The sequence below is a fragment of the Pyrgilauda ruficollis genome, unplaced genomic scaffold (assembly GCF_017590135.1).
Source record: "Pyrgilauda ruficollis isolate IOZ18807 unplaced genomic scaffold, ASM1759013v1 scaffold5, whole genome shotgun sequence".
NCBI lineage: Eukaryota > Metazoa > Chordata > Aves > Passeriformes > Passeridae > Pyrgilauda > Pyrgilauda ruficollis.
The window spans coordinates 1-22,172 of NW_024526599.1; the positions used below are offsets into that span (position 1 = coordinate 1).

General features: G+C 36.0%; 1 protein-coding gene across 1 annotated transcript in view; it reads right to left on the reverse strand.

The window, feature by feature from the left end:
- Positions 1-596: 596 nt before the first annotated feature.
- The window catches only part of TBCK (TBC1 domain containing kinase), a gene marked incomplete at its 3' end in the record, with an annotated part of 47,133 nt that continues 25,557 nt past the window's right edge, over positions 597-22,172 (reverse strand). Inside the window, exons 8-22 of the mRNA XM_041479886.1 lie at positions 21,628-21,689; positions 20,823-20,884; positions 20,311-20,459; positions 19,239-19,377; positions 17,725-17,824; positions 15,833-15,882; positions 15,531-15,660; positions 14,620-14,718; positions 13,486-13,548; positions 12,513-12,639; positions 11,885-11,935; positions 11,089-11,172; positions 8,761-8,846; positions 2,160-2,196; positions 597-802 (exon numbers count right to left, since the gene is read on the reverse strand). Coding sequence (XP_041335820.1) covers positions 597-802; positions 2,160-2,196; positions 8,761-8,846; positions 11,089-11,172; positions 11,885-11,935; positions 12,513-12,639; positions 13,486-13,548; positions 14,620-14,718; positions 15,531-15,660; positions 15,833-15,882; positions 17,725-17,824; positions 19,239-19,377; positions 20,311-20,459; positions 20,823-20,884; positions 21,628-21,689 — 1,445 coding nt within the window. The remainder of the gene's footprint in view (positions 803-2,159; positions 2,197-8,760; positions 8,847-11,088; positions 11,173-11,884; positions 11,936-12,512; positions 12,640-13,485; positions 13,549-14,619; positions 14,719-15,530; positions 15,661-15,832; positions 15,883-17,724; positions 17,825-19,238; positions 19,378-20,310; positions 20,460-20,822; positions 20,885-21,627; positions 21,690-22,172) is intronic.

Below are 22,172 nucleotides of genomic sequence, written 5' to 3' on the forward strand. Positions count from 1 at the left end.
ACCAGTTTGTATGGATAGGTTAATCACCTCCCACTGAGCAAAGACACAGAATGTCTGCACAATGATCATGCAGACTCCGATATTTGTAAGGTACCAGTTTGTATGGATAGGTTAATCACAGAATGTCTGCACAATCAGTTTTGAAAGTTACTCTGAAAGCTTTAAATTTCAAATGGAAATATTTAACAGAGTAATTGCAATGGCTTCCTATGCTGCTTTCCCTAATCCTTTTACATTGATTACTTCCAGAGTACAAGTTTAATGATGTTAGAAAGGAAAACAGGCTAATACCAGCACCAAAGAGAAAAAGGACCATTCAGAAGTTATTTATTAAATTTATTTAAAAATTCATATAAACTGATTGTGTCTGTATGTGGCACGGCTACAAACAGTTGCTTCTGAATTAGTTTAAATAGTTCTACATTTCACAACAACATACTCTAATCTTCACCTGGAAATAACAATCCTACTGCATTCTTGCTGATGACAGCAAAAACTCCAACTAACTACAATAAATTGTAGTTAAGATCCACACACTCTGGCAGTGAGTTTGCCTAAATCTACCATGATTTCTAAGCATACATTTAGAAACACACTGGGGAAGACAGAGAAAAAAAGGAAGAAAGAGTATTTTCTGTACCTGGCAAGTCTGAAAAAAGGAGAATGCACTCATTGAATCCATTAGCCAGAAGACGATCCCTCAGCTGTTGAAGTATGGCAACTCCAATACAGAATGGGAAGGAGGAATTTCCAAGCAGTAATGTATCCCACAAGTGAAAAATTTTGTGCAAAGGAAAGACATCTGCATAATGAATAAGCACAATAAATAAACTCTATAAGCATATACACACAATAACAGGGTTAATGAGTTGCCTATGTACTTTCCCATCTTGAGTGATTTCTTTTTTATTTAGGAGCAAAGAGGACTCAGCCTGTTTAGGATCATGTTTGTGTTCATATGAAGTTTGATTATTCTGTAAATAACAGTCTTCTTAATGAATACTTGGAATCACATTTTGAGTATGTCAAGAATTAGGCAATTTATTTTTCTTTTAGTACAGTACAATTTACATATTAAGGCATGCATATCCCTTCTTCACAATAAGATGACACTAACGAGTTAATCAATAAGATCAACTACTTATAATTAGACAAAAAAAATGAACAGAAGAAAGAAAAGATTGGCAGAATAAAAGAAAGACAAGGAAAAAGGCCTACTAAAAATAGCAAGATTTTATACATAAAGCTAAAGGTTATTCTCTTAAAATATACCATCTTCCAGCTAAATAGTTCTAAGACTTTATTGCACTTGATTGTTAAGGAAAACATCTCATTGGTTTTCCAAAGGTAGTGATTCTCATGAAGGCTATAGAAAAAGGGACAACTGCAAGAACCAGCGCTTTACAGTCAAAATCTTTAGAAAATGCAATCAAGAATCTCACATGAAGTTCTCTGATATTTCATCAGAGAAATAATCTATCAGCTCTTTACATTCTGCCACTTTGAAAATCTAAATTCAACGTCTGCCAATGTTGATATGACATGAAAAAAATCAGAGATTTTTGAAAAAAAAATCTAGACTTCCTAGACTTGATTTATTAACTTTTTCTCTTCAATTAAAACCCACCAAATTAGTAAGATCTTCTTTTTTCCTAATACACATGCATAAATATAGTAAACTAGTTATACCAGAATAACAGTGTGTTAATGTGCAACAAAAATATGATTATCTTCCAAAACAAAGTCACTCTCTTTCTTACATTATTTGAGTGATGGCAGGGGATGGTGGTGTGGTTTGGTTTTGCTTTTTAACTATTATGACATCTTTTTCCAGTAGATAACAGCTTCCTCTGAACACACCCTAAATACTGCATGTGTAAAATAATCCAGACAATAATAACAACAGCATAATGATTGTATAATAACGTAACAATAACAACAACTCAAAACCACAGGAGAAATACTAATTATTACCAAATCAGGGCAGAAAGTAAGTGACAGGCACTGCTGAGTTTTCCACAACACATCCTTGCAAATTATAAGCATCCTACTAAATGACCTATCATACCAATTAAGAAAGGTTTTAGCTGGAAAAGTGAGAAAAATTAAGCTTAAGAAATAGAAGAACATTTAACTAGAGGAAGAAAAGGCATACTCACGTGTAAACATTGTAAGAAACCAAGGAATCGCATAAAGCTGCCAAAGGTGGTGATGGGGGAAAGAAGACAAAAAAAAGTTTTGAGAACTCAAGTTGTCTATGACAATTGTCAGCTACATCAAAAATTGCCTATTCTGCATTAATTCTAAATTAATTCAAATTAATTTAGAAAGGAAAATAACTGCAGTGGCAGATCATCTATGACACAACTCTTAGCCTCTCAGAAACTTTTTTCATCCCCAAATGTTTCAAATTATTAGTTTGTAACACTGTATTGAAAACAGTAAAAAACAATCACAATCCTTACTAAAATATAACCTTCAAAGTCTTAAAGAACTCAAAAACCTACTCTACTAAACTGTTGAAATTCTCAATAATATAAGCAAAAATTAGCCAAGGATGCCTGAAAAAGCACAAACCAACTTGATTTAATGTATCTTTTTGACTAGGGAAGAAAACAGTTTTATAGAAATAACTAAAAGTTCAAATCATGTTTTTCAAGAGAAAAAAATAACCACCTCTGCCTTTTTCTGCCATGCTGATATTTATTAAAATGCATACTTGCCAGTGAAGACATGAAGGACAGTTTCATTCTCAGTAAATGCTCACCAACACCCAAGCATTTCTGTAGTGCCACTGTGACCATTTTGGGGCAGTGTCACCCGAAGGGGTCCTGCTTCAGCACTTACACCCCCCCGAGACTCGTGCTGCTTTAATGCCTGCAAGCTTCCATACTCAAGATATCATACAGAGAAAGAGCTAAGCATTTATGACACCTTAAGAACTTCTAATTTTTCAATGATGCATTTAGCAAGGCAAAGGCAAGAAAATCTCTTTTCTTAAAACATCAAATTGCGCAGAAAGCTTCCATAAATTAGGAATGCAAGAGCGAGACGATCATTGTTAAATTTTACTCAACTGCATGGCTCATGTGCTATGAAGATTTACAGTTAAACATAAAGCTTAATATATTACTTTTTAACTCGTAAAAAGTGCAAATTAATCCTCCTATTGAGCTTTTCCTGGAAGTAAACAAATGAGGAGCAGAAAACATAATTGATATTATGTTAATAAATTACTTCTTATTCCATAAACCCTGAACTGGATTATGGCTCTGACTAAATGATGTACACATTTGCTGAAAACCTTCTTAGCACAGCTCTAAATTATATTCCTATGCCTTCACCTGCATGCCTGAGATCTGAACCATACTGTCCCTAAACTAAGGAAGGTTCAATGACCTGTTCACCACTTCTAATATTCAGCAGGATTTTATGAAGATTGACCTCCAGCCCACCAATTGATTTTAAGCATTCAAAATCCAAACCAAATCAACTTCTATCACCATATTATTCTTATAATACAGTCATACTATTTCCCTCAGTATATCTATGACATGTTTTAATTCTAGGAATAATAAGATATCCTGTTCCCTGAAATATCCCCTGCAGTGGTTGTGACCAGCTAATATTTGTTAATCTGCTTGTTTGTATGCAATATCTTGCCTCCCATGCAGTAGGAAAACCAGCCTAGTGTCCTGATGCTCCTCTTTGCTTGGAGGTACATATTATGCAAAGCACATTATTTCCTTGGTATTTAAAAGAAATTATTTCCTCTTTTTCATATATATGATTTAAATGTTTTACCAAAGCAGATCCTCATTTTCTCCAAATTTCACAAACACCTCTATCATGCATGCATTTACACAGAAATAAACAAGAAAATACATGAAATGTGAAGCTTTGAATATTATTAAAAGGTAATTACAAGGAAAATCACTGCTTTGCTCTAAACCACCCCCACCAAACCTAACAGCAGTGACATAAAAAGTAGGTCAGACAATTTTAAGTAGAAGGTGTCAGGCGAGCTTTTATTGAAGGGTACAGTCATACTATTTCCCTCAGTATATCTATGACATGTTTTAATTCTAGGAATAATAAGATATCCTGTTCCCTGAAATATCCCCTGCAGTGGTTGTGACCAGCTAATATTTGTTAATCTGCTTGTTTGTATGCAATATCTTGCCTCCCATGCAGTAGGAAAACCAGCCTAGTGTCCTGATGCTCCTCTTTGCTTGGAGGTACATATTATGCAAAGCACATTATTTCCTTGGTATTTAAAAGAAATTATTTCCTCTTTTTCATATATATGATTTAAATGTTTTACCAAAGCAGATCCTCATTTTCTCCAAATTTCACAAACACCTCTATCATGCATGCATTTACACAGAAATAAACAAGAAAATACATGAAATGTGAAGCTTTGAATATTATTAAAAGGTAATTACAAGGAAAATCACTGCTTTGCTCTAAACCACCCCCACCAAACCTATCAGCAGTGACATAAAAAGTAGGTCAGACAATTTAAGTAGAAGGTGTCAAGCGAGCTTTTATTAAAGGAAGTTTTTCCTCTGACTTGAACAAAAATAATGCTTTAAGACAAGGAGGTGTTGGCAAGCCCGAAGAGGTTACGGATGCTATTAGCAAGCAAGGAGAGGGAAGGCACAACGCTGTTCCCCGAGGGCAGCGAAAGGGAAGCAGGAGCGGCTCCGATCCGGGACAGCACTCGGGACACGGGACTGCACACAGCGCTGGGGAACGCTGCCCTCCAGCGGCCGCCGCCCGCAACAGCAACAGCAGCGCGCCGCGCCCGGAACAACGAGCTCCGGGAAAAGAGGATTTCAACCCTGCAGTGCTGAACCCCCGAACCTAAGGGGGGTCTGGTTTTACTTGGCACTTAACTCTCCCGAAGTACATCTAATGTGTAATCAAAGTAGCATCTGAACAGCTGGAATAGCCTGAGAATAAGCCACATTAAAAAAAGAGCCTGTAAAATCAACACATTGTTTTTTAGAGAGACCTTGAGAGGAACAGTGCCATCATTATAATTTTGCTTTGTATCAGGGAGTAATGCCACCCATGTTCTGCCTTTCCTTTCCTTGCTTATTCATAGCATTCATAACTTCTTCAGGCTTACAAACACCTCCTTGTCTTAAGTCATTGTATTTGTTAAAATCACAGGAAAAATTCCCTTCTATAGTAAGTAATACAGAAAAAATGTAACTTTTTTTCCTGCATATACTTTAGCTGTACCATATATTGCAGTGCTAAATCCAAAGATAAAGAGGTTTGTGGTTTTTTTCTCCTATTAAATGCCTGTTTAATTTTTTTCCTATTTGATGTATGTGTGAAACAACATTGTACAACAATAAGCAGAATTTTGTTTTGCTAAGTTGTTTTAACAACTGTCCCAACTGCTACTTTTTGCTTTAATTCTCTGTTGTTAATAAAAGCTATATTTTTGCTTTCTACAACTTCTTGACTGGGGGGAGAGTGGAGAGGGAAATGCTGAGCTCTTCTCCCTGGATCTAGCAACAGGATATGTTGGAATAGTTCAAAGCTGCACCAGAGGAGATTTAGATTGGACATTAGGAAGCCTCCTTCTTTACCAAGAAGGTGGAAACACTGGAAGAAGCTTCCTAAAGAGGTGGCTGATGCCCCAAGGCTGTCAGTGTTCAAAAGGCAGTTGGACTATGAGCCTTGTAGGACCCTTCCAAAGGAAATTGTCCATTCTACAAACTCCCGATCTTTCACCTTCCTGCTCCACATTTGAGATACAGACACAAGTACTTAGCTTCAATCCTATATGGTGCCTAGACAATCATACATTTAAAGGCTTCAGAAAGGTGCAAAAGATAAGGCAAATTGAATCACATTTTTAATATGAGATTCTACCCACCTATATGTACCTACACAAAAAAAAATTGAAGAATGATCACTTTCTTCATAAGAGAAAAGTATCAGCAATTCATTTTCAGGTAATTGTGTAACAGGACAAACAGAAAAAGTACTTCAAGGGCAGGATTTTTAAGATGAAGCCCTGTTACTGACACCTCGTGCCTATCACCAAAACCAAGCTAACGTATCTACCTGTGCCAGCAGCTTCAGCACAATGATATTAAGGAACTGCAATCAGTTTGCCTTCTATGTTAGTGGATAGATGACAACTGTGTCTACCTTTCATAACCCACAGGTGAAAGTGCTTTAGAGTAATTTATGGCCATCACTGCACTTTTACCAATATTATACACTTCTTTGTTTTTCTTCATTTTCTTTTTTAACATGGTCTGTGTTATACAGCGTTATATAGGGTGGGGAAGAGTATAAACTTTGGGAGAGTGAGCAAAGAAGAACTGTAAGATTCACTGTATATATTATCCCTCTATTTATATGTAAATCACATAGCCACAGCAATGTACTTAATCCAGGCACCACATCAGCTAATAATATTCACGACGACTCAAGCTTCAGCAGGGTTCAATATTCTGAGAGCTACGTGACCTGAAGAAAATGAGAAGGGTGCCAGGAACACAATCTTGCCTGCAGCAGAGCCTGCGTTTTTCAATGATGAAAGATTAATCAGGGTTTACTTTGATAGGATTAGTACTCAAGCACGAAACTCTGGTTCAGATCTCATTACTACACTGCACATCCTTCACCTTGATGGATCCTATACTGCCTTGTTACAGTCACAAAAAATCACCTTTCTGACTAATCTAAAAGGCAGAACAACTTTTACTTAATAAAAAAACCCCGAACCCTGACAGATAATTCAGAAAGGACAAACTCTCTTCAGAGGTTAGCGTTAATTTTAGAACCGGCATTTTTATTCAATGCAGGAGTTTTAAAAAAACATTCCTCTTTTGCAATTGTTTATTATATTACCTAATCATCGGTAGATGATCAGATTTAGGGACAAGGCTCATATATGACTATGTACTGTTCAATGAGTAGCACAACAGAAACTAAAATATAGCAAAATGTGATTTCAAACTATTCCATCTGACTTGTACCTTGGAAGTCTTCAGTGGAGAATTATAACTATATAGGCAGACACAAGGAGCAGCTGAAATACAGATAAGACCCAAGATGGGCTGCTGCAGAGCTCTGGTGTAGATTAGTAGCCCACACAAGAACCTGTAACATGGTCAGGGAAATTACATCTCTAACTCCTTTGTGGGAATTAGCATCCTGGACAAAATGCACAGGTGAATTGTTTTGGTCATCTGCAGCTTTTAAAAAAATAAGCATCAAATGCATTTATATAGTGATGCTGCAAAATTGATTCTCCCTCAGGAATGTTAAATGTTGCTGTTAACCCTTGCACTTCATCTACCCAAACGTTTAGGTTTTCTACAGATAAAAAACTACTCCTTCTCCTCACTTTCATCTTCCTCCCACCTATCCTCTTCAGATGTATGTCATCTGAAATACATGTGGCATTCTCAAACTCCTCTCTTTATAAGGCAATACACTGGCTTTCTCTTCTACTCATTTTAACACCACTGTGTCTCCTAAATTTGTATCAGTCAAATAACATTATTAGATTAAAAACACCCTCTACAAACAAAAAAGATACTTTCTTTTCTATTACAATATTAATAAACAGTGATAATGAGTATCTGCCACTCCCAAACTTCCACAATTTCTTTAAGGAATGGTGTAAAACAAAGGACTTTCAGAGGCCTGGTCTTGATGCTCCAACTTAAAGTATTTCCTAATAAGCATTAATAAGGCTTTTCTGATAAGCTAAACTTTGTATTGCTTATAGAAGTAATGCATATAAATTTCTTACTTATGAAATTTGCATTTCTACATCGACATCTCCTGAGTTCAGTTATCTTCTTCCATTTTGACCTCTCAGTCATCATCTGCTCTTATGACCAACTGGTAATTACCAAATTTGTAAATGTCACCTATAGAATGATGTAGACCATATCAATTAACATTAGCTCTACAGCTTTGCCTAAATCCGCTGTTCAGAAACATCAGGATTTGTAGGCAGACAAACATTTTTATTTTGGCTTTCTTGACTATACCCACCTCTCCAAAAAAGGAGAAAAGCTTTACTATTACTTTTACTATTTACAGTGATAGTTAGAAGTGAGGCTCTAAAGAAAGCCTGGTTTTGCTTTTTCCAACAAAGCCCATCCTCTCTACTAGTTTTTGGCTGTGTTCTCTCTACTAGTTTTTGGCTGTGTTCTTTCTACTTCATTTTCCTCCATCTAAGAGATTTTTTTTTCCAATGGAAGCATAAAACTTGAGTCTATGTTATGCACTTGCCCCATATTTAAGATTCACTCCAGCAAACGGCTGCTTAGCATTTTCCAAGGTCTGACACATCTACAAGATTCATGAGCACGGACTTTTTCTATAACTTGCAAAATAATCTGGAATTTGTTCTAATCAAAAGCATCCAATTAACTGCAGTAATTTTGCTATTAGCACTTTATGAGTACACTAATTTTTTGTATATTTACCCACATTTCAAAAATAAATGTATATATACCTTTTAAGATGAACCTAAGTTATAATAACTGGCTAGTAGTATTTTTATTGTATTTACCATCCCAGCAGAGCAGGAAGGACTAAAGCAGATAAAACAATAATCAAAATTTTATCAGCGTATTTAGGAAGGTCTATTCATATGGAAGTTTCACTTCTGTCAAAATGCTACTGAAGCAGCTTGGAAAGCCATCTCATCCCTCATTTTCCATTTTTTATTTCCTCTGGATAATACTTATAAGGACCCTTAGCACTTACATCTGGAATAAACCCAATTTCATTGAGGTGGTTACTCAGCTCTGGATCATGGAATGCAATCATCTGGGAAAACACCGTCAGGTACTCTGAAATGACAAATCCAAGACTGTTGTCAAAAACACAAGCCACCACATGCTGCTAGCTCACAACAGAGCTGTAGGAAAGCCACTCATTTTAAACCTACAATAAAATAGCAAGTGAATACCACTGCTGTACTCCTTGTTACCATTACATTCAATACAGAGGAAGAAACATTGAAATTTTCTTTTTTAGTACTTCTCAATTTGGATTTTTAACAATGGTTTAACTTTGCACACACTTAGGTTGTGATGTATGCTTGACATGCAAAGTTAAAGACTGTTTAGTAACCAGCAAGGAGAAATACCCACTATAAAAGATAAAATTTATTACATTTTCAGCCTGGCCTATTAGGTTGATGGGTACAATTTCATTAAGTTGTCTAAACAACACTTGCTTTTAATTGGAAGAGAAGCAGACAGTAGAACACAGGACAGTGACAGATTTCTCTCTGTTCTGCCCCTCTCCCAGTCTTGTCCACACTGTCACACACTCTGTTAGAAGAAAGCTGAAGAAGCAATAATTGCAATTTTGTAACAGATGGTACTTCCTTTTCCTCCAACATTCCCAAGAACAGAGTAATTAGGGCATGGACAGCTAGAGAACAGGGGAGCAACAGACAGAGAATGCAAACTCTGTTTCCAGAATGTGCTGGCATCTCAATGCTCCACACAGTTTGTATCTACACAGAAGACAAAAAGCAGCTAAAATTGCAGTGGGTAGTTAAATGACACATTCTAAACCCTTTCCTCTACCTTAAAAAGGCAGGGAAATGACACAGCATCTTCCTTTAAACCTTTATTTATACATTTTTTTTTAACATACAACCCTAGAGAGGATTAATTAGAATACTGAAAGAACCCTAAAGAGCCCAACCTTCCTGAGTCCTTGATGATGCCAAATGCAGACCAGGAACTCAGGAATGTCTACACTACTTTGTTTCACAGAATCCTACTGACCTGTATTTCTAAATTTGGCTGATACATATTTTTGCAAAGCTCCTTAGGAATAACATCAGGAAACCCTAGAGAGCAAAAGTATTATTTTATGGAACACTATAACCTCTTGAGAAAAGTCTTTACCGAGCTTAACAATCTTGAAGTCTAAAGTAGTTGTCTCCAGAGGAACATATTTATTCTTTTCCTCTTTAGACCTTTAATACAAGCAATCTTTCTTTACAGACAAAAGGATGCAAACATGTTCTCTGGAATAATTTTTCCCATTTTTTTATTCAGTTTATAACACCTCTTGCCCGTTGTCTTCCATACATAAACTCTCCTAACCCTGGCATTCTCTTATGTTAGCTCTCTCCCAATTATCTAATATGTAAATGCTTTTAAAGTTTTGTTGACCAGTTTTTAATTACCTTCCTTGAAGACAAAAATGACAGACACTTTAAAGATGACAAGTTTCATATGAAATATACAAAAAAATTTATTTAAAAGAACTACAAGGACAGCAAGCCATGGTGATACTCAATATTCAACAAACATTCATAACTGCTTGCAATTAAAAACATTAATTACCACCTGTTTCTTTTAATTACTAATGGCTTTTGAAACAGCTTCTTTTGTTTTTTAAACTGTCTGGAAGACAAATTATTTCCCAACACAGACTGTGTCAAGGTGACTTTCTAGGTGGAGACTATTCCTTTTCATATTTCCATGAAATTTAAAATTACTTTTCAATTAGAACAGACATTCCTAGCTATTGTTTTAATTTATCTAAGTTACCTATACACTTGTTGAAGGCTGAACTATGGAACATTATTCCTCAGGGTTTTCCAACTCCTGTCCTGTATTGAATAACATCATCTGCTCAATAAGAAATTCCCACTGAATCCCTATTTTCCTGAATACCATAACTTTCATTTTCTGAAGAACCCCTATTTGTACTGTTCTTCTTCATCTTCCCTTATTGTCCAACAGCTCCTCTATCACAATGACTTTGATCACCTGAAGGGTAAGCCTCTACAGTGTAACACTAGAAAGACTATTTACTGCTTTCAGAACTCTGCAGGATGGACTGACTCTTACCCTGGATATTACATAGAACATTTTTTTGTGTGTGCACTTCCTGATTTTTTTTCCTGTCTGAATCCTTAACCACTTACTTTGTTCCAAATTTTCTTGCATAGTTACATGATTTTAACTGTATCACAATTTTGTAACCCCTTGAAAAAGTGTATTTACATATCCAGAAACAATTCTACTTCTCTTACAACTACACCAAATAAAGGGAGTGACTTACCTTGAATAACATGAGAATTATCCTTCAGAAAGAAGTTATACAAATACTTTGGAATAAAAGCAGACATGCAGGCATATGCCAGAGCTGAAAAATTAAAAAAAACAGATGCAATGACAGAAGCAGAATTTAATTACACCTTAAAAAGTTCATTATTAACCAGATAATAAGCATAAATACTTAAATCAATCTGCACACAAGAATTACTGCATGCACAATAGATATAATATGAGTCATTGTCCTAAGAAACTAGTTTTACCACACAGAGACCTTACATAAAGAAAGCCAAGTACAAGACAATAAAAGCTTGGACTACACCTATTATGAACAAATCACATTCTAAGAAGATAAAGATCATATATTTAAAGCTGATCTGAAACTTTCAGGCATTTAAAACTACCATCAGCTTTTCTGAACAAAGCTGGTCTGACAGTTTAACACTTAGGTGACCAAATAACATATTCACCTTAAGCAAGGCTGAACTACAGCTTCACTGAAAAATACAAGTGCTACAGCAGCATTTCTTCCTTTTTCTATTCAAGATTATTTGTGCTTTTTAAAATATATCATTATTGCACTTGGCAATAAACAGCACTTGAATCCCTGCTTGAAGAGCAGTACACGACATGCAGTTTTCAAAACTCCAACCATTTCTTTTGACCTGTGGCAACAAGAGCTTTAAAATTCCTTTGTAGATACAGAAACTTTCCATCTCTAAGTGGATTCACACATCTGTCTGCACACAGATACAGATGAGAGACTGTGCTTTTCTTTGCTCACTGCAGGAAAAGGAACTCACCTTCATTGTTAAAATTCAAGTACAGAAATGGTGCACAAAGAGAGTCAAGGCCTAAAGAGAGAAGAGCCATGAAAGAACAGCACAAAAAGCTCATTTATTTTAATACGCAAAATAAAGACATTAATTTCTAATGAAAATTTGCACACTAGATAGTGATTCTGCATTATCAGGCCTTCACAAGTAATGGTGAGAACAACTGTGAAATATATGCATGAAAACAGCAAGGATTTCAAATTGTTCAGCTATAATGCCAAATTGATTATTCTGCTAAGGCATCCAAGAAATGCCATTTACTGTTCCAAGAACCCAGTAACTTTTGCAGTATTATCTTGGAGCTTAATAGCAAGCAACAGACTTTTCTTTTTAAAATACAGTGACTGAAACTTATGAAGACTGAATATATAACAAAGAGTAGGGCAATTTTTTATTTGAAATTAAATATAAGTTATCTGGATTTAAATTTGCAATAACCCACAGATTCTTCAAGGAAGAATCATTCTTCAAAGGAAACAGAAAGGAAAGCACCCCAAAAAAGGCTTATATTGTGGGGGTGAAAAGCAGGAGGTACTTTTATGTCAATCAAAGCTTTCCTTTCAATTATCCACCCTTGCCAACCAGTCAAACTCACCCTGCCAGTACACCAAATTAGGATGGGAAACAACCCAGGCCTTCAATACACGTCTGAACTTTGCATGACCCTCCGGTGATGACAGCAGTTCATCATACTGATGGCAACGAGGAATATCAACTTCAATCTGCACCACAGCCAAGCATACAAAGAAATTGGGATGAGTGGGACAGCGCTACAGCAATCTTGCAACACTAGAGGTAGAAGTCAGCCAAAATGCGTAGGTCAGACTGCCATCATACATGATCTGCTTCCTCTATCACTCTCAAAACCAAAACTGACAGGGAACCTAACACACCTGTCAAAGCTTAAAAATAGAGATTTGTTTTTTCTCCTTTTCTGCACTTATATTTTTAAGGGGCTCTAACCCTAGAAAAAGGCAGAACACAGACAACAGTTACAGTTTTTTTACTTCTGGAATCCTTTTAGATGGTAATACTGCTTTGCTTTAAAAGGTAACCAAATCAGAGTTCTCAATGTTGCAACCAATTTGATGGAAAATATTTCTTCACCCAGCTGAAAGGAACAGTTGCTGTTTGTAATGTCTTTTTATGTCTGGTAAGAGAACATTTGAGAACATTCTCTTCTTGGAGAACCAAATTGCTGAAACCCCCATTTCTGTGACGTATAGCTCACATTACAGGACCTCAGCATTATCACTACAAGGTCCAACAGGCACAACAAGCATTTGCTAAACCCAGGATTTTTAACAACAAATCATTAACACTGCTCACTACATTGGTGCTGCTACAGAGACAGTGATTATAAAGTAAAAAAGGATTTCAGCTTCCCCATTTTGTAAGTTGAATTAAACTACTTGTGCTGATCTGTTTTGCAAGTTTCTTGCTACAGTGTTAAGGCTGGAGGGCAAGGGGAACCATACTGTTGTTATCCACCAGGTGTGCTGTAACAGGCACCTGGTGGGTGGGAAGGATCTTCAAGTGACAATATTTGGTAACACCGTAAATCTTACTTGTCTGTCTGTAGGAATTGGTGTGTCTTTATCAATGGCATCATATTTTGCTTCTATGGCACCCTAAATGTGGAAGAAGAATATTTGAAATTAGAAAGCCCTTGCCAACATAAATGCATACGACAATGTACACGGTGATATGAGAAGTTGACTGTTTTTGTTAGGGACTTTAGTTAGCAGAAGAACAGAAGATTCTGACAGCTTCATTTCAACAAAACCATCTTTATTCTCTTATTCAAGACATACAGACCTTCCTGCAGATCTCCTCAGCATGATCTTCAGTGATTTTCAGTTGTTTACGCAGAAAGCTATGTACTTTGTAGTTTCTCATTTTCAAGTCAAGAGGTGCTTTCTGTTCTATTAAAAGTCCATTTTAATGTTATGGGACAGGAAAACACCCATATTGTACACATGGCAAGTTGCTGAAGCATGAGAATTGACTCAGGCTACAAGCCTGACCAGCAGTTTTTCTTCACCTTTACCACTTTTTTGTTGATTGTATTACATGGTACTCAGAAGATCACATCCTAAGCTAAATCTCCTGAATAACCTAGGATGTGTTATCTCTAAGAATCTTTACGATCTGCTGCTGCGGGATTGCAAGCAAGGTAAATCCAAAAGCTGGGTGGTCCAGCAACTCTGTGAGGAGCCCTCATTTCTGAGACATTCCATTGTCCCAAAGGACTGTATTTGATTTATTTATTCTCCATTCTTTCTGGGAAGTGTATTGATGGGTAGGTGAGAAAACTACATTTTATGTGTTTTCTCCTGTTTTGTCCAACTACTGCTGACTGGAGCAGAAGGACTGTCAACTGCATTTGTCAAAATATTAAAAATCAAAACAAAAAACCCTGGTTAACTACCAAATGTCCGGGTATTATTTTCCACTAAAAATAATAATCAAAGTTAAGGGCAGTCAAGTTCATATATTCTTTCTGAAATCAAATAACCTTACAGAAAAGAAGCAAGTCTGTCAGAACATCATCTTTATTTGTACAGTTTCATGACTCATTTTGTTTGAAATTCCAGCAACCTGCCTGCCAGACCTTTAAACCCATTCCAGCTTCCTTGTCAACCCCACTCCTAACCCACTCCATCCCCAGTCAGTACTGGAACTTCTCCAAACACCCTTACCTCAACACCCAACAAGGCAGCCCAGGTTATGCCTCTCAGAAGGGGAGGAATGTCAATCCTGGCTTCTTTCCAAATTTGGTTTTTCTTGTATGGGTAGGCCTTCAAAGAGAAGAGATTTACAAAAAAAAAAAAAAAGTTATCATGTAACTGAAACAATTCAAACCCCAAAGCAGGGACAGTCTTTCCCTAAATGAAAACAGTGAATACAAGTTACACAAAAAGTGAATTTAATCCCTAACTGGAATGGCTGGATGAAGGTCTACTGTTTGGTGTTAAAATATACACTCTTTCTCATAAATGCATTCACGTGCTTTGGTATATACTGGATAGGTCTACTAATCCAAATTTGTAGTATGAATTTTTTCTTCATTATATCTTTCTTTTCATAATATGTATCCACCTTGGTATCTTAAACATTTCTAGTTTACCCCTGATAATGTGTATCAGCTCTCTCGTTCTTAAACAGGAATCTATCTCTCTGCATACATGTAAATTAGGGGCTGCTACTCCTTTACCCAGTATAAATCTCACATTTACACCATGACATTGCCATGTTTTCAAATACTTTACTGCTTGGAAATGCAGAAATGTTACAGGCATATTTATACCTATAATAGCTTAGTCTGTTATAAAATAAAGGATGTAAAATTATTTTCATCAGTAAATAACCAGTATTAGTAGCAGCTCCATTTCCATGTGGATACTTTAAAATCTACTTTTATATTCACCAGTACTGAGAATAATTTGTTCTATTTTTATTTTCAATCTTCTTATACTTCTGAAGGGTTTTTTTTTTTTTTTCCCCTTTCCTACTGTGGTCTCTTCTGCTTCCTTTTACAATTACTTGGTCTTTCAAAATCTTCCAATTAACAGACCAAATCGAATTATCCTGCACCACAAGGACTCCATACCTTCAACAGCCTGTCAAACAGGACAATTCTGTTTAGCTGGTACTCTGTGTCCCTCTCCCGGATGATCAGAGGAAGAGTAGCAGCTGCAGAGAGCTCATTGCTACTGTTGGAATGAGGTAAAGCTGGCTGGCTGGAAAAAAAAAAGGGTAGTTTATTAGCTCTTGACTTTCAGAACCAAACAAAGACATGTTATTTTTGCTTTTGGAAGCAGTTGTGTCTAACTGTGCAGTGTGCCACTCAAATTAAACTAATAACTCAAAATTCAGTGTGTTACAGATGTACCAATTTACACACATACTTACTCATCTTCAAGCAATGGATAAAATGCTTCTCCACCAACATCCTTCAGTCTCTGAAAGGAGAAAGAAAAATAATTTGTTATCGAATTCAAGTGGAAACCTTAGTGGAATACAAAAACTATTAAATAGCAATTCATTTGTCAAATTCACTAACTTGCCTTGAGATCTAAGCATTAGCTCAGTCCTTTGCCAGCAATGAAGCATACAACCTTCAACACTAAACCTTTTGCTAGTACAGGCTTTTGGAAGTTCTCCTGCCTGAAGATATCCACAAACCTATTTTCACACAAAAAGTAGTTTATAGGCACCATGGATTAACAGATCTATAGTATTACATAGTTCTTTGTTTCCTTGTTTTTCTATGTGGACTTCCTATCCAAGTAGCTGCAAAGCAACCACACAACTTGCTTTTATGGCTCTAATCAGGTCAGGAGTTATGCAAACTTGAATTCCTTTTAGGAAATACACTCAGCAAAGGTGAGTACAGACAAACATGGCTGGATTTTTGACTGAAGTTTTCAGACCTCTTATGGTGCATGATTAATGTTTAATGCCATGTTCCCTGCAGTGCTGTTTTGCAGTCCAGCCCTTAACTTGCAGGTACACAGCACACAGCCTGTTCCTCTTGGGGCTGACAGAAGAGTTCATTCTCCATTCATTGCTCCTCTTTTGATTATAAGCATCATGCTCTGCTCTATAAAAGGTGTCTGAAAAATTGCACAAGTTCAAAAACTTATTTCAACTAACGCTGCAAGGTTCAGTCTTGCATCTTCACAAAATGAGACTTCAGTATGTAATTATTTCCTGCTGCATTTATAGAAGTAGGCAGCAATATCCAATACAGATCAAAATGTTTAAAAAAAGCCTTTAAAAACTGCCCTCTAGTGAGAACAACAGCAGAAGCTGCAGTGCGTATTAGGTTTAAAATAGATGTTGCATGTTTTTAACCTCCCTCCTTCCTCAAAAGCCCCACTGATCTACTGAAGAAAATAACCCAAGTTCTTTGGTCTGCCTTGATGCATTTCTGTGAAGAAAAGTTCTACTGAAGAAATATATTTACACAGTGCTCAACACACTTAAACTCCAAAATTAAAGTGGCAGAGTCAGGAGTCACCTTCTTTTTTGTCTGAACCCCCGTACTATGAAAAGGGTTTTTAAAAAAAAAACCTGACAGAATTGAATTTGCTCCTATAAAAAGCAAGCTGCAAACAGTGCCGCATAGTTTCCCAATCTGACAGCAATAAAGCTCTACATGAGCAAAGACATGTAAACAATTAAAACATTTCAGTGATATATGCAGTAAATCTTGTAACTGATCATTTCACCAAGCCAAATCATGAGTTGTCATGTGCTGATTTTCCCAATGAAGATGTTAGAAAACTGTATTACAGCATTTTTGCAAAATGCTTTGAAAAGATCTTTTGAACTAGCCATTTCATGCCATATGTTCCAAATATTAATAATCAACTAGCAGAAAATTAGTAACCAATGTTAAGTAAAAAAGCTTTTGAGGAGCTGAAACTGAAATGAATTGGTTTACTTTTGGATAATGTAGCCATTGACAGACAGTAATTAAAGAATACAGAAGACATTCCCTAAGCAAATAGTTGTAGCAATTGTGGAGAATACCAAGTGGTACAGAACTAGTTGCACTACACTGGAACAAAGCAGGCAACAGAAAAAGGTAAAGGAGGCACAGAAAACAAAACATATTTACTAAGCTTTTGCAGGCAAAGCAACTTCATAGCACAAACCAGAATCTGACTTGGACACTCAGAAGTGTTCTCTTGGAATCAGTGACACTTCTGTTGGCAGAAACAGCTGCTGTTACATATTCCCTTTAAACAACTGTTTCTGCAGAGAAGAACATAAGAAATGCACAATATCACTCTTACATTTCGGAGCTGGCACAGTGGCAAAGTCACAGTTGTGTCATCTAGGAGGGAACTTCTATCCCGTCCTTGCCCAAAGCTCTCACCATCTTCTAATAAAAAGCTTCAAAAATGAGAACAAAAAAAAATCAGGTCACTTTATAACACAAGACTTGAGCTAGGAAAAAAAATCTCTTACATCAGGAAGTTTCCTCTTTAAAACAAAATATTAGGCCTTAGAAGTATACTGTATTGACTCTGCATGGCATGAAACCTGCTATCAAGGGAATGTACAATCACCTTAAGTTATTCAGACAGCTTTTTCTCTAAAATGGCACATTTCAGGTTTTCTATAACTTTGCTTTGCACAAAAAGAAAGAGTTATGAGTTATGGGATTAATAACCCCTTTTATTCCTTGTTCTCAAACAGAACAGGCCTGTCATTTATTGTAAAAAGCAGAAATAAAATATTATTATCATATGAAAGGCAGTTCCCATCATGACAAAAAGCCCAAAGTGAAAGTCTGACCTTTTCTCTTGCAGTCCATCTAAGGATACAAATGCATCCAAGAATGAGTGTACAGAAATTATCAAAATATTATGATATTTTGATATGATCTATCAAAATATTATGATATTTTGAAAGTAGACCACATGAAACTGATTTTCATAATTTAACCTAGCATTCTCAGTGTCACTTAGAGGTAGATTGCATTTTTGAAATTAACTCCTCATCTTCCAGATATACAGTATGTTGGAAAATATTTGTCCCTCAAAATTGAAAAGCATCTGTATTCACCTATGGGCAATGAAATAAGCAATCCCTCAAAAATCTCACACTAATTTTGATCCCAAAATAACACTTAAAATCTATTTCCACCATTTTTCTTTTAAAAGATACATTTTGGCTGCACACATATCCATCTGTTTTTTAAACACCGAAACAGGAGATTTATACATACGGGCACATAATTATGATATTAAGATCAGGTCATAGGACAAAAATATCAATGTTCTAAATAAAATTGCAACATGGGCAGCAGTAAGATAAAAGCAGCAATAACTAAAATGCTGTTACAAAGGTCTAAGCATTTTGAAAAAAAGCAATTAGCTGATCTGCTGAATAACTAGGTTCTCCATTCAGTACTGCTGCTCTGTGAAAGGGAATTCAGAATGTGAGAATTCACTACGTAACATAGTAAATTAAAATACAAATATCCCTCTGAAGCACAGTGAGACATTATTACTAAAACAATACTTCTGGAAAGTGTGCAAAATTCAGGGACTCCCATTTCAGTATTTTCCACTTCACCAGCATATTTTCAAATTTCAGAAAGCAATAGGTAGGAGATAGATACAAGGCACTCAAGTAATGCCTTAAACTGGATAAGAGGGGACGTGACAATTTCCTTCTGTTCAAGAAAGTAATTTTCAGTGGTTTTCACATGTACAGATTTTTAAACTAAGTATGTTCTCTTGTAATCACTAGTGTTCTCCATCCATCCATCCATCCCCTTAAAGTGCTCTTCCATCCTCACTTGGGAAGCGTGCAGACAGGTGGCTTTGATCGAATTATTTCCTTGTTGACAAGTTCTTTCTCCAAGTCTCCTCCAGCCAAACACCAGAGATAATAAACCTCTTCAACTGATCTTTCTGCTAGATAATCATTATCTTCATCTGTTGGGAGAAATGACACAGAAATAAATCACAGACTTTTAGGTAGTTTGTATTTCTTTCTACAACTCTAAACACATACTGTTGAAAAAAAAATATTCTGTTTGAAAGGTCATAACCTTAATGTGAAGTTAGAAGAAAAGTCACTTCCCTTTGCAAGTGCTCTTTAAAGAGATTTAAGGAAAGAAGTCATTTAAAAAGCAGGTATTTCTGCAGTTTGCCATGAACCCCTCACACTAATACATCGAGTGTGGACTTTTGCTTCCTGTGTGGTTTTAAACATAACAAAACAATGTTTTATGCATAGCACTAAGACTTAAAATAAGAAACAAATGATTCCTACTGAGTAGTTATAGTCTCTCTTCCCTTCACATACCACACTCATTCTAACAAGGCAAAAAATCTTTGTCTAGATGAGATTTTCTAACCATTTCCTAGGCTCATAAGAAAAAAACTAATCACGATTTAAGAGCCATAACATTTTCAACATACTGTGGTTTAAAACTTAGAACTTTAATCTTTTAGTCCAGAATGTGACCTCTTTCACAAAGACTTTGCTTTCCAGTACTTCCAAAAATCATCTTATGTTATGATCTAGAAGAATTCAATTATCAATAACAGAAAGAAATGACCTTATACATGCATGTGTCCAAATTCTGAAGGCAAAAGACGACACTGCTTTTGCAACATGGACTTGAATACTAATGTTGTTTTTTCCCCTGAGTTTGAAGCATAAAATTAAGACTTGACTCCTTTGGCTTGCAGACATACCTCAAAACATGTTTGTCCATGTTTCCCTCCATTAAACAACTTGTTGCATTAATCTAGTGTTGGAACATTTAACAGTCCTTATCAATAATTTGTTGGAGAGAAAATGCAATAAGACTTTATTTTCCTTCCCCCTCCAATGACATTTATCCCACTACCTGCTTTTACCTTTACATAATTGACTTATGTCTTCAGGTAGTGTTAAATTGGCACACCTTGGAGAAGATGAGAACAGACCAGCAGGTTTGTGGAAGGGAGGATATAGTGAGGATACTTCACTGAACAAACTGTCATGTAGCAATTCCTCTGGAGTTGGCCTTAAATTGAGAGAAGAGGATAAAACAATTAGAGCAAAGTGCTCCCAAAAATGTTGCATCTTGGCACAAAAGGTCCCCAGTAACAAATATTAGCAAGTTATTTCAAATTGTATTAGGTTTCAGAAATTTTAACAGCAAAAAATGTCTACCAACATTTTTCACTTCATGCAGCACAACAAACTAGTCTGTTTACAGTCCAAATTAAGATCTCTAATTCTTCTCTTTTAATCCCTGAAAAGCACAAAACCGAGAATTTCTTATAGGCAGCCCAAATGTCAGTATTCCAAACTAAGGTTCAGCAACAGTTCTTCTAATTCCACAGCAACCCACAGAGTTCACCAGGCCCTTGGGCTGAATACTTGCCTCTTAGAAGGCTGGAACGTAAGGCATTTCTTCAGTAGAGCTATGATATTTTCAGAAAGGTCCTGGAACATAAGCAAAATATGGAGGAGGTCTGTTTATTACCGTCTTAATTCAGCAAGTCACTTGGCTTAACTTTTAACATACAGGATATTCCTTTGAGGGCAGTAAAACTTCACACCTACACACATGAGGTTGGCTGTGTGAGATCCAAATTCTGAGGAATCAATTCTTCTCACCTACCAATTCTACATTTGATTTAGGGGAAAAAAATCTGAAAAATGTGCAGTGTATGCAGCCTTTCACTTATTTTTTAATTTAGATATTCTGTATCCTGCTGGAAACAATGCAGTGCCTGGCCACTTCCTTCTGCTAATAATCAGAACTCTTTCATATAATGTCCCAAAATACACAGATACTAAAATTCAGTAATCATTTTTGTGGGTAAGGAAAAGTCAAACTATATAAACCTACACTATCAGAATCTGTAAACTGGACCAGATAGAAGACTTAATTTCTGGAAGAAAAATACTTAATCACCAAAACTTCAAAGAAAATTTATAGCTTATTAAACTACTCAGAGAGCTTTAATATTTACTGAGACTGACAGCAATTTTAAGAAAGAATATTACGAGTGCTGGCTATTTGAAAGGATCTTAGATATGTAGTTTGGACTTCAAAATTTTTCATCATACCACAGTACAGTGAATGACCAAATGAATTAAAAAATGAATATGCAAAATACTATGCAGCAATAATAAAAAATTCTGGGTAAGACAGCATGGAAGAGCAAATGAGTTTCACAAACCTTAATAATATCAAGACAACCATGTTCTTCAGCCAACACAGTTACAATATCATCTACACAGCCTTTGGAAAACAAACAGAACAATAAAAAGTTAAAGATTATTAATAAAGTGATACCAATTAAACAGGACAACAGATAAATGTCCACTCAAATAAAAAGGACTTAACTTTGGCTTTTTATTGACGCTGCCACATCACTTGAAAGTGAATTATCAAAATCAGAAATGAAAATTATTACAACCTATGCAGACAGAAGCCAAGGAAAGTTAAGTAACACATCTAAGGTAACATTGAGTATCTATTTACAGGCTGATCCCAGAGTGTCTCTGCCAAACAAAGTAAAACAGTCTTTCAACTTATAAATAAAAAAAATTAAAAAAAAATCCATGGAAGAACTTAAGGGTACCTACATTACTCCTACAGCCATTTTTGCCTCTGTTGCTCCTTGCAGATAATACTAGCAGTATTTTAGAACTTCTTGTCACTACTTTATTGAACAAATACTTCCCAAGTCAGGACATGAATGCTTTTCAGTGGATAAACTAA